Source organism: Rattus norvegicus, chromosome 8 (assembly GCF_036323735.1).
Source record: "Rattus norvegicus strain BN/NHsdMcwi chromosome 8, GRCr8, whole genome shotgun sequence".
NCBI lineage: Eukaryota > Metazoa > Chordata > Mammalia > Rodentia > Muridae > Rattus > Rattus norvegicus.
In genome coordinates, this window is record NC_086026.1 from 25,010,409 (window position 1) to 25,023,946 (window position 13,538).

At 36.0% G+C, this 13,538-nt stretch overlaps 1 protein-coding gene across 1 annotated transcript; it reads right to left on the reverse strand.

Annotated features, from left to right (window-relative positions):
* Positions 1-12,135: 12,135 nt before the first annotated feature.
* On the reverse strand, positions 12,136-13,104 carry Or7g23e (olfactory receptor family 7 subfamily G member 23E). Its single transcript, NM_001000986.1, has one exon. The coding sequence runs from the start codon at positions 13,102-13,104 to the stop codon at positions 12,136-12,138; it is 969 nt and encodes a 322-aa protein (NP_001000986.1).
* Between the last annotated feature and the right edge of the window lie 434 nt (positions 13,105-13,538).

Sequence of the window (13,538 nt, forward strand, 5' to 3'; positions counted from 1 at the left end):
GATTCAATGCAATCCCCATCAAAATACCAATCCAATTATTCAAAGAGTTAGACAGAACAATTTGCAAATTCATCTGGAATAACAAAAAACACAGGATAGCTAAAACAATCCTCAACAATAAAAGGATTTCAGGTGGAATCACTATCCCTGAACTCAAGCAGTATTACAGAGCAATAGTGATTAAAAACTGCATGGTATTGGTACAGAAACAGACAGACCAATGGAACAGAATTGAAGACCCAGAAATGAACCCACACAACTATGGGTACTTGATTTTTGACAAAGGAGCCAAAACCATTCAATGAAAAAAGATAACATTTTCAGCAAATGGTGCTGGATCAACTGGAGGTCAACATGTAGAAGAATGCAGATCGATCCATGCTTATCACCCTGTACAAAGCTTAAGTCCAAGTGGATCAAGGACTTCCACATAAAACCAGATACACTCAAACTAATAGAAGAAAAACTAGGGCAGCATCTCGAACACATGGGCACTGGAAAAAAATTTCCTGAACAAAACACCAATGACTTATGCTCTAAGATCAAGAATCGACAAATGGGATCTCATAAAACTGCAAAGCTTCTGTAAGGCAAAGGACACTGTGGTGAGGACAAAACGGCAACCAACAGACTGGGAAAAAATCTTTACCAAGCCTAAAACAAATAGAGGGCTTATATCAACATATACAAAGAACTCAAGAAGTTAGACTGCAGAGAGACAAATAACCCTATTAAAAAATGGGGTTCCGAGCTAAACAAAGAATTCACTGCTGAGGAATGCCAAATGGCTGAGAAACACTTAAAGAAATGTTCATCATCTTTAGTCAAAAGGGAAATGCAAATCAAAACAACCCTGAGGTTTCACCTCACACCAGTGAGAATGGCTAAAACTCATCAACGATCAAAAACTCAGGTGACAGCAAATGCTGGCGAGGATGTGGAGAAAGAGGAACACTCCTTCATTGTTGGTGGGATTGCAGACTGGTACAACCATTCTGGAAATCAGTCTGGAGTTTCCTCAGAAAATTGGACATTGAACTACCTGAGGATCCAGCTATACCTCTCTTGGGCATATACCTAAAAGATGCCCCAACATATAAAAAAGACACGTGCTCAACTATGTTCATAGCAGTCTTATTTATAATAGCCAGAAGCTGGAAAGAACCCAGATGCCCTTCAACAGAGGAATGGATACAGAAAATGTGGTACATCTACACAATGGAATATTACTCAGCTATCAAAAACGTCTTTATGAAATTCGTAGGCAAATGGTTGGAACTGGAAAATATCATCCTGAGTGAGGTAACCCAATCACAGAAAGACATACATGGTATGCACTCATTGATAAGTGGCTATTAGCCCAAATGCTTGAATTACCGTAGATGCATAGAACACATGAAACTCAAGACGGATGATCAAAATTTGAATGCTTCACTCCTTTAAAAGGGGAACAAGAATACCTTTGGCAGGGAATAGAGAGGCAAAGATTAAAACAGAGACAGGAGGAACACCCATTCACAGCCTGCCCCACATGTGGCCCATACATATACAGCCACCCAATTAGACAAGATGGATGAAGCAAAGAAGGGCAGGCCGACAGGAGCCCGATGTAGATCTCTCCTGAGTAACATAGCCAGAATACAGCAAATACAGAGGCGAATGCCAGCAGCAAACCAGTGAACTGAGAACAGGACCCCTGTTGAAGGAATCAGAGAAAGAACTGGAAGAGCTTGAAGGGGCTCGAGACCCCATATGAACAACAATGCCAAGCAACCAGAGCTTCCAGGGACTAAGCCACTACCTAAAGACTATACACGGACTGACCCTGGACTCTGACCTCATAGGTAGCAATGAATATCCTAGTAAGATCACCAGTGTGCCCTTGGTCCTGCTAAGACTCCACCCTCAGTGATCGTGAATGCTGGGGGGAAGGCGGCAATGGGGGGAGGATGGTGAGGGGAAGACACATAAAGAAGGGGAGGGGGAGGGGTTAAGGGGAGGTTGACCCGGAAACCGGGAAAGGGAATAACACTCGAAATGTAAATAAGAAATACTCAAGTTAATAAAAAAAAAAGAAATACTCAAGTTAATAAAAAAAAGTAAAGAAAGAAATGGGAGGGAGTGTCTGGGTGAGTGGAGGAGCACCATCATGGAGGGAGGGGGTGGAAGATGGATTAAGGCGTTTCCAATGGGGACACCAGGAAAGGGGGATAACATTTGAAATGTAAATAAATAATATATTCAACAAAATGAAAAACAATAGATAAATGATAGGGTATTTCATAAGATTTGGGTAAGAAGGAATGAAACATGAAGTGGTATGTTTAGGTTTTATGTTTCCAGAAAAATGTGAAATAATCTTCCCCCGTAATTTCCTCAAGAAAGATAAGAAGAAAAAATGATGGAGAATGGATGATATGGGGAAAGCATAGGGATCAAAATACATGTAAGTTATTGATAGCTGATGTAATATAGAATATTAAACAGTGAATCTATATATAAAGCTGATCAGGAGCCTGCAAGAATTAGTTATGATCCTTTTGTTGTGAACAGCCATTGATAAAATTCAGTAAGGAAGTTTTAAGTGTAATTTTCTCTTCTTTTTTATTTGGATAGTTTCTTTACTTACATTTCAACTCTTTTCCCCTTTTCTGATTTCCCTCTGGAGTACCCCTATCCTTTCCCCCCTTCACCTGCCTATATTTGAGTGTTTCCTCACCCACTCATTATTCCTTCCCATCAAACCACACTGGCATTCCCCTACACAGGGGCATTGAGCATTCACAGTGCCAAGGGCTTCTCCTCTCATTGATGCCTAATAAGCCTAAGACTTCGAATACTATATTGAATAGGTATGGTGTGGAAACCTTGTTTAGTCCTCGATTTTAGTGGGGTTGCTTCAAGTCTCTTTCCACTTAGTTTGATGTTGACTACTGGTTGGCTGCATATTGCTATTACTATGTTTAGGTATGGACTTTGAATTCCTCATTTTTCCAAGACTTTTTAACATAAAAGGGTGTTGAATGTTGTCAAATGGTTTCTCAGCATCTAATTAGATGATTATGTGTTTTTTCCTTTCAGTTTATTTACATAACTGATCACATTGATGGATTTCTATATATTGTACCATCCCTGCATCCTTGGTATGAAGCCTACTTGATCATGATGGATGATCACTTTGATGTGTTCTTGGATTCAGCTTAGAAGAATTTTATTCTGTAGTTTTGCATTAATGTTCACAAAGGAGATTGGTCTGAAGTTCTCATTCTTTGTTAGGTCTTTGAGTGGTTTAGGTATAAGTATAACTGTGGCTTCATAGAACGAAAAGGGGAATGTACTTCTGTTTCTATTTTGTGGAATAGTTTGAAGAATATTGTTATTCTTTTAAGATCTGATAGTATTCTGCCCTAAGTCCATCTGGTCCTGGGCTTTTTGTTTGGTTGGGAGACTTTTAATAACTGTTTCTATTTCTTTAGGTATTATGGGACTCTTTAGGTAGTTTATCTCTTCCTGATTTAACTTCGGTACATGGTATCTGGCTAAGAATTGTTCATTTGATGCAGATTTTCCAGTTTGAAAATCAGTTGACTACAGGCTTTTGTAGTAGGGTCCGATGATTTTTTTTGAATTTGATCATGATGGATGATCAGTTTTTACTGTTATCTCTCCCTTTTCATTCCTGATTTTGTTAATTTGAATACGCTTTCTGTGCCCCCCATTTAGTCTGGCTAAGGGTTTTTTAATCTTACTGATTTTTTCAAAGAACCAACTCCTGTTTTTTTTTTGTTTGTTTTGTTTTGTTTTTTTTTTAATTCTTTGTATAGTTCTTTTTGTTTCTTTTTGGTTAATTTCAGCGCTGAGTTTGATTATTTCCAGCATACTACCACTCTTGATGTATTTGCTCCTTTTTGTTCTAGAGCTTTCAGATTGGCTGTCAAGCTGCTGATCTATACTCTACCCAGTTTCGTTTGGGAGGCACTCAGAGCTACAAATTTTCCTCTTAGCACTGCTTTCATTGTGACCCATAACTTTGGGTATGTTTTGTCTTCATATTCATTACATTCTAAAATGTCTTTAATTTCTTTCCTTATTTCTTTCTTGACCAAGTTATCATTATGTAGAGTTTTGTTCTGCTTCTGTATGTATGTGGCCTTCCTGCTGCATTTTTTGTTATTGAAGACCAGACATAGTTCATAGTGATCTGATAAGATGCATACTATTTCATACTTCTTTTATTTCTTGAGGCTTGTTTTGTGACCAATTATAGAATCAACTTTGGGGAAGGTCCATGTGGTGCTGAGAAGAAGGTATCTTGTTTTAGGATGAAATATTCTGTAGATATCAGTTAAATCCATTTGGTTTGTAACTTCTGTTGGTATCACTGTGTCTCTGTTTAGTTTCTCTTTACATGATCTGTCTATTGATGAAAGTGGAGTATTGAAGTCTCCCGCTATTATTGTCGGAAGTGCAATGTATGCTTTGGGCTTTAGTAAAGTTTCTTTTATGAATGTAGGTGCCCTTGCATTTGGAACATAGGTATTCAGAATTATGAGTTCTTTGGTGAATTTTTCCTTTGATGAGTATGAAGTGACCTTTCTTATCTTTTTGATATCTTTTGGTTGAAAGTTATTTATTTATATATTTATATTTATAATATGAAAGTAAATATTTGATGTTATAAGGGCTACCCCAGCTTGTTTCCTAGAACCATTTGCTTGGTAAATTGTTTTCCAGCCTTACTCTGTGGTAGTATCTGTCTTTGTCACTGAGGTGAGTTTCCTATAAGCAGCAAAATGCTGGATCCTGTTTACATATCCGGTCATTAGTCTACATCTTTTTATTGTGGAATTGAGTCCATTGATGTTAAGATAGATTAAGGAGTAGTGATTGTTCTTTCCTTTTGTTTTTGTTGTTAGATGTAGAATTGTGTTTCCATAACTAATATCTTTTAGGCTTGTTGCAAGATGATTATTTTCTTGCATTTCCTAGGTTTAATTTCCCTCCTTGTGTGGGAGATTTTCATCTATTATCCTTTGTATGGCTGGATTGGTGGAAAGTTATGTGTAATTTTGTTTTTGTCATGGAATATTTTGTTTTCTCCATCTGTGGTAATGGAGAGTTTTGCTATGTATAGTAGCCTGGGCTGACATTTGTGTTCTCTTGGAGTCTGAATGACATCTGTATAGGATCTTCTAGCTTTCAGGGTCTCCATTGAAAAGTCTGGTTTAATTCTGATAGGTCTGCCTTTATATGTTACTTGACCTTTTCCACTTACTGCTTCTAATTTTCTTTCTTTATTTCTTCCTTCCTTCCTTCCTTCCTTTCTTTCTTCTTTCTTTCTTTCTTTCTTTCTTTCTTCCTTCCTTCCTTCCTTCCGTCCCTTCCTTCCTTCTTTCTTTCTTCCTTTCTTTTTCTTTTTGCGCTCTCTCTCTCTCTCTCTCTCTCTCTCTCTCTCTCTCTCTCTCTCTCTCTCTCTTTCTTGTGCCTTTCATGTTTTGACTATTATGTGACTTTTCTGTTCCAGTCTATTTGGAGTTCTGTTGGCTTCTTGTGTATTTATGGGCATCTATTTCTTTGGGTTAGGGAAATGTTCTTCTATGATTTTATTGAAGATATTTACTGGCCCTTTAAATTGGGAATCTTTGCTCTCTTCTATACCTATTATTCTTAGGTTTGATCTTCTCATTGTGTACTAGATTTCCCAGATATTTTGGGTTAGGAGCTTTTTACGTTTTGCATTTTCTTTGGCTGTTGTGTCAATGTTTTCTATGTTATCTTCTGCACCTGAGATTCTCTTTTCTATCTCTTGCATTCTGTTGGTAATGCTTGCATCTATGGTTCCTGATTGTTTTCCAAGGTTTTCTATATTCATAGTTGTCTCCCTTTGTGATTTATTATTGTTTCTATTTCCATTTTAGATACTGGAGGGTTTTGTTCAATTCCTTTACCTGTTTGCTTATGTTCTCCTGTGTTTTAAGGGAGTTACTCATGTTCTTCTTAAAGTCTTCTATCATCATCATGCGATATGATTTTTATCTCTGAATCTTTCTTTTCAGGTGTGATGGTTTATCCAGGACTTGCTGTAGTGTGAGAACTGGTTTCTGATGATGCCCATTAGCCTTGATTTCTGTTATTTATGTTCTTGTGCTTGCCTCTTACCATCTGGTTTTCTCTAGTGCCTGCCCTAGCATTCTCTGACTGGAGCCTGTCCTTCTTGTAATCCTGGTTGTGTCAGAACTCCTCAAAATCCATTTGTCTTTGTGATCCTGTGATCCTGGAATCCTGAGTGTGTTAGAGCACCTGTGTGATGGGCTTCCTCTGATTGTTGTGGGAATAGTTGTGCACCAGTGCCCAGGGACTGCTCAAGGCACAAGTTCAGACCAGACAGCATCCATGCTACTCTATAAATATATTTGATGAGTGACATTTTAGTTATGTCTCCTGGATATTAATTTTTTTATTTTCTGGAATATCATAGCTTATTATAATGAACTACATTCATATCTACCTCATTTCTCTCCTTACCTCTTCTCACTTCTGCCCCATCAATTCTTTCCTATTTAATGTACACTTTTTTTCCTGATCGTGAACTGCACTCTGTCCTTCCATGATTGAATGTGAGGGTATCCATAAGAGCATGGAACACAGATCACTAGCCATGTTTTCAAAATAGAATGAATCTGCCTCCACAACAAGTACTCAAAGCTAGAAGCTCTTGAGTAAGTAGCTGGGCCTGAAGGTTGTTTACTTGATCTATGCAAAATTTTTAGCATTCTTAATCTTTTACAGTATTAATCAGGTAACCAGTCATTATGAGTTCATGAGATCAAATGTCATTTCAGTTACAGAGAGCATTGCACAGAACTCCCCACAAGCATTCAATCATTCAGTGTCCTTTTTATTTGTCCTCTGCTATGTTCACTATCCTTCACTAACCCTGAGACTTGCTGATGGAATGTCTAATAAATGTGTCTCTCTTAGGACTTAGAGCTCAATTTCTTTTTTATTGGTTATTTCATTTGCTTACATTTCAAATGTTATTCCTCTTCCCAGCCTCCCATCCACAAAAACCTATCCTATCCCCTCCTCCCACTACTGCGAGAGTGATCCCCCTCCCGTGCACCCACTCATGCCTCAGCACCCTAGCATTCCCCTAACCTGAGTCATTGAGCCTACAGAGAACCAAGGGGTTCTTTTCTGAATATGCTACATATTCAGATGGAGCCATGGATCGCCTTTCTGTATTCTTTGGTTGGTGATTTTGTCTCTGGGGGCTTTGGGGTGTCTGGTTGGTTGACATTTTGTTATTCCTATGGGGTTGCAAGCCCCTTCAGCTTCTTCAGTCCTTGACCTAACTTCTCCATTAGTGTTCATGTGTTCAGACCGATGTTTGGGTGTGTACATTCACATCTGTATTGGTCAGTCTCTGGTAGAGCCTATCAGGGTACACCTATACCAGGCTATTGTCGCTAAGCACTTTTGGCATCAGCAATAGTGTCTGAGTTTGCTATCTGCAGATGAGATTCATCCATAGGTAGGGCAGTCTTTCCTTCAGTCTCTGCTCCTCTCCTACATTACCTTTTGGGAGAAGTAATTCTGGATTAACATTTTTAAGGTGGGTTGGTGGCCCTATTCCTCTACCAGGGGCCTTGCCTATCCACAAGAAATGGCATCTACAGGCTTTATCTACCCTTTTTGGGTATTTTGGCTAATGTTCTCACTTTTGGAGTGAGTCCCTGGAACTTTTTCTTGTGTCCCTGGAATCTGGGACATTATACTGGCTACCCTCACTTCTCCCTCTCACACAAGATGGCTCAGCTCTTAAAGGCTAGGCTCAAAACCACAAATATAAAAACTCAATGTCTTATTATCAGCACTTGGGCAAGTAATGAATTTCTCTATTGAAAATTGTCTGCATTGAAAAGAAACTTTGCTGACTGTGATTGAGAGCACTCTAGATCTAAGAATAGCAGCAAAAATATGTAAAAGAAAATCGACTTGAACTTAAAAAATAACTACAGCAGGTTTAAGCATAGGGTGTATGACACCCATGTCCAAGTGATTTTAGCCAGGATAACAGTATCATGCATGAAGTCAACTTTAGATTCATATGGAAAGTGATTTATTTTCCCCTTGAATTTTTGTCACTTTTGGACCACAAGGCATATCTTGCCTATTCTGTGAGTATTGCTTAAAAAGGAACTAGAACTAGGTAGACCTGTCTATGATCTAATCTTCTGCTCCTTATTTAGTTTGAGATTAACTTATCTATGTTTGAATCTAAAAATGTATGCCTCTTCAACAATAGGGAGTTAGCATTCAGCTATGATAAATAACAAAGGAACCTGACAATACTTTTTGATTATTTTTGGTTTCTACATGCTCTGTACCCAATAAAATATGCTATGCCTTGTTTTTGACCTTCATTTAGTAATGCACATCTTTGCCTGAAAATCACATTACATTATTATCATTGTTATTGTTATTGTTATTGTTATTGTTATTATTATTATTATTATTATTATTATTATTATTATTTCCCCCCACAAAAACGACAGGAAACCATTAAGGACAGTCCTAAAAAATGTGACATCAATGCCAAAGTGTAGCTTTGCATAACTGATGGCTTCTGGTGGTGAGTGGGAGGACTCTGTCATCTTTAAGAGGATGGTTCCTAGGAGTTTATATATGCTCTAATAATTATTTGGGAACATAAACTGGACTTGTTGTATATTTTGAGTGGTGTGGATGGCACAATGGTGGAAGGGTAGTCATGAAAAAATGAGAACCAAGTATGACTTAGGTACATTCCCATTAATAAATGTACTATGTTGGGAAAATATATTATAATTACATCCTCTGCTCCTTTGCTTTCTTCCTTAAAGAAACTCTCATTTATTCCTATTGCCAATTCTTTTCAAAATAATTTTTAATCAACACTGAACCTGAGCTTTTAAGTCTTTTTGTTTTCTTTACTTGGTGTTTAGTTTTGTGACTTCTGTCATATTGTAAGTTAATTTTCTTTGAGGGATAATGAAAACCTTTTTGCGACTTCTGTCATATTAAAAGTTAATTTTCTTTCAGGGATAATGAAAACCCTTTGTATTTACCTTAATCTGAGATACAACTTTCTCATTGTGCATATCGAATATGGCTTTCTAAGATTCCACAAATCTTCCATAATTTCCACAACCCCTCTTTCTGCTCAAAGGTGTTCCACATATGGACACACTTACTCATTACTGTATTGTAGCACTCTTTGTTACATTGAATCATATTCACACATTTCTTCATATACAGTCTAATCAGGAATGAATGTAACCATATATTTCAGTATACAATATACATGTATTCAGTCAAATGTAACAAGGAACCATAAATATGTAATCATTAAAAAACTACATGTAGATACTTAATGAAATTTATTGGTACATGGAATAAAATAATGTTTTAAAAAATATTTCATAAAATCAGATTATAATAAATTATTTCCTTTTAATTGCAGATACAAGCCAATCTACAGGTATTATATATACTTTTATCAAATTCATCCTACATAATTCCCTTCAAATTTCCTTTTGATCACTTCACCACTTTACTTTCCCTAAGTTTATTTTTAAAATCATAAAAACATAAACAAAAACATAGAAACAAACAAACACATTAAAAATCCACTTTTGTACTTAGTGCTCCCTTGTATGTACATGAATCTAGTGTCATATACTGATACTTTAGAATACTCTGCATTCTAGAGAAACCTGAGCATGTATATAGTGAGTCAATCAAGCCCAGTATAGGAATGTAGTATGACAATCATTACAGTGTTAAACATTCACTGAACAAAGGAAATTGCTGAAATGTTACATCTTTGGCATCAGATTTAATTTTACATGTACATATTTCTTAAACTTATGGCAAATATAAAACACAAAATTAGCAGATATTTAATGGAGAATAAAAGAATAATTGACTGTAACTAGCCATGTATCTTCTCCATCCCTTCATCCCCCCTTCTTTATTTCTTTTTTTTCCTCCCTTTCTTCCTTCCTTCCTATGTTCTTGTAAAAAAAAAGCCAAAAGTGTTCTATGTTAATCCACTAATGTAAAGGTTGCTTTATATTCTTGAACTGAGGGTTCTTTCACTGTAAATTTTAAAACATTATGCATGTAAACTAGCTGATTTTTAAGGAGATATATGTTATTGATGATCACATATTACACTGTATATTCTTACTCTGACAGGTTATCAGTACACATCTAGCAAGTTACTCATAATCAAAAAAGTAAATTGCAATTCATTGCTCACATAGTACTATCACATAGATCCAGTTGTGTGTCAGTGGTATCCATACCATGTATAAGTTATGTACTGTAATTAATTTTGCAAAATCATCAGATAAAACATAACTTCATAACATTATAATAATGTGTACAGAATTTTAAATGTCACTTCATTTCTATTACAAACAGATTGTTCATAATGATTAACTGAAAAACACAAACATGATTGAATTATGACCATAGTGAAGAAAATTCCATTTGGGATGTTTCTAAAAGGTACATTTATTTAATATATTACATGGACATAACTTTGTGGGTGATAGAACTGGATTATACTTAATAATCACAAACTCCATGTCTACAATTTATATCAAACATGACTTTCTTTTTAACTTCTGATTTTTCTGTAATACCTGGAATGGTTTTAAAATAGTTTGGCCAAGTATATTTCACAAAACTGGGAAGAAAACACACTCTCCTTTTACTGGTTCTGCAGTATCTAATATACATTATGAACCACATCATGTAATCACATCTAAATGACAGAAAAATTAGACATGTTCTTAGGTATACTACTTTGTACAGTACAGAGATGTAATGTGGCAACTTAATCAAGGTTAAGCACTAGTGTAACATGGGAAAGGAGTGAAGGGTTATGTCTTTTGGCATTATATTTAACTTGATATCTGCATATTCCCTGAATTCATGGAAATTATGAGGAGACTTGAATGACAATTAACTGTGTACTGCTGTATACCATAATTCCTATGTATTTATAAAGAAAAGTGTCTTGTAATTCAGTATTGTAAGAATCTGATTCATAATTTAGAAATTATGCCCCTTGCCCTATTTGGTTTCAAGCATAATGTATCTGAAATCATATTGTTTTCAATGAAGTTAATTTTATTGATGACATCTAATTAGCTTCCCACTAATGACACAGAGGCAATTATTATTTATTTTACTTAAGGCTTTAGCTTATGCTCTTTCTCAACTAGATTCTACAACTTCATTATTGCATTAATTCTAATCTAGGCTCTTTTCATAATATTTTACCTTTTCTTCAGACTCAGCATCTCTTCCTTCCTCTTTGTCTGACTGATAAAATCTCCTGTGCCTGATTCCAGAGTTAAGATCTTTGCCCAGATGTTTCCTGCCTTTCCTCTCCTTCAGTGCTATAGGCCATCAACTCTTTACAAAACCAATTATAAGGTGATGGAGAAAAATACTACAAAACAGAGAGACAGGTGATGCTTTACAAAAAGAGTAATACCAATGTATTATTTACTCAGCACTCTTCTGGTAAATAAAGAAAAGCTGGGATGGCAAAAAGACAACATTTACATACTGCAAAAGTAGATTATTCTAACAAGTAAAATATAATAGATTGTCTGATTATGACAGAAAAAAATTCACTAATATCTATGTAGTTGTCCAGTATCTAAGAAAGAAGTCACGCTTATCCAGTACTAAAAATTCTATCATATAGAGGCAATTTTGTTTCCATAATTTTATAAAATGTACACTATATCAATACATACATCTCCTGATAAGGCAGTTTGGACTCAGTGTTCTCAATACCACGTACAGTATAACAACTCTAATAAAGCAACAGAGCCTACTACATAGCAACACAGGACAACTGTAATTTTAGGGTAGATTTCTATCTACTGTCAATAAAGCAACTTTCTAAGAACTAAAGTAAGGGGTGGAGATTAATCTAGATACTATAAAGTAAGCAAATCTTAACATGAGCTGAGGTAACACCAAATCATTAGATATTAAAGTCATCTTAGTCACTATAAGAAAGTGGAGAGTTTTTGCTCGTTAAATGTATTCTTAATCCAAATTTCTCTAACATGATACATGGATATCACAGGATATGACAACAGAATAAGTGAGTCTACCAATCAATTTTCTCAAGGCTTCCTTCATTTCTCTATTTCTTAGACTATAGATAAAGGGGTTGAGCAAAGGAGGAACCACAGTGTACATCATGGAAGCCATTGCTGTGTTTCTAAGGGACTCTATCACAGCAGAACTTATATATACCCCAAAACCTGTTCCATAAAACAAGGAAACAACAGACAGATGTGATGCACAAGTAGAAAAAGCTCTTTGCTTTCCTCCAGAGGATGGCATTCTCAAAACCGAGGACACAATGTAAATATATGAAAATACAATTCCACAGAAAGGAACACCTACAATGAAAAAAGCTGCAACAAATATGAAGAAATTATTAAGAAATGTATCAGAACAGGCTAGCTTGATAATCTGGGCAAGCTCACAGAAAAAGTGGGGGATTTCTAGGTCTGTACAGAAGGAAAGCCTCAAAACCATCAGACTGTGGATTAAGGCATCCATAGTGCTAAGCAAAAGGGAGACTAGAACAATGAGGACACAGAAAACAGGGTTCATAATGACTGTGTACCTCAATGGTTTGCAAATGGCCACATAGCGATCATAAGCCATTACTGCCAGGAGAAAATTTTCCATGCCACCAAAAACTGAAGCAAAGCAGATTTGAGAGAGACATTCTATGTAACTTATGCTATTGTCCTGTCCTTGTAAGTTCACCAGTATTTTGGGGATTATGACTGTACTATAACAGATGTCATTAATTGATAGAAGAGAGAGGAAGAGATACATTGGATTGTGTAGTTGGGAGCCAGAGCTGATGGTCATGATGATAAGCAGGTTTCCCAAAATTGTGATCAGATACATGGAGAGAAACATGGTGAGGACGAGAGACAGCAGTTTGTGATTGTCAGTGAGCCCAAGCAGATGGAATTCTGAAACTGCTGTTTGGTTTTTCAGTTCCATATATTTGGTGTGAACTTTCAAAGGGATAATGTAGGACGAAAATTGAATTCATGATCACATGTGACAGATAAGTATCTTTTAGTATAATGTTAGAATAACATTGGATATCATAATATTCAATTTATAGAAAACTGTATTCTGTTTTAGTACATATCGTGTATAAGAATAAGTCATAGTGCTTAAATTATGCCCAAATTTATTTCTCCACAGTATGAAAAAACAAGAAAATATCATACTATTTCAAAGAGAAATCTGTATTGAGATGGGACATATTTGTCAATGGATAAAAATCAGACCTGCCTAGAATATAAAACCTGGTAATTATAACCTTGGTGAAAATTGAGTGTTGTTCATGTGATTATTTGACAAACAAGAACAAATCCAAATGGCTTCTTTCATATCTCACTCTTCCATACTTACTTTCTAACTTCTCT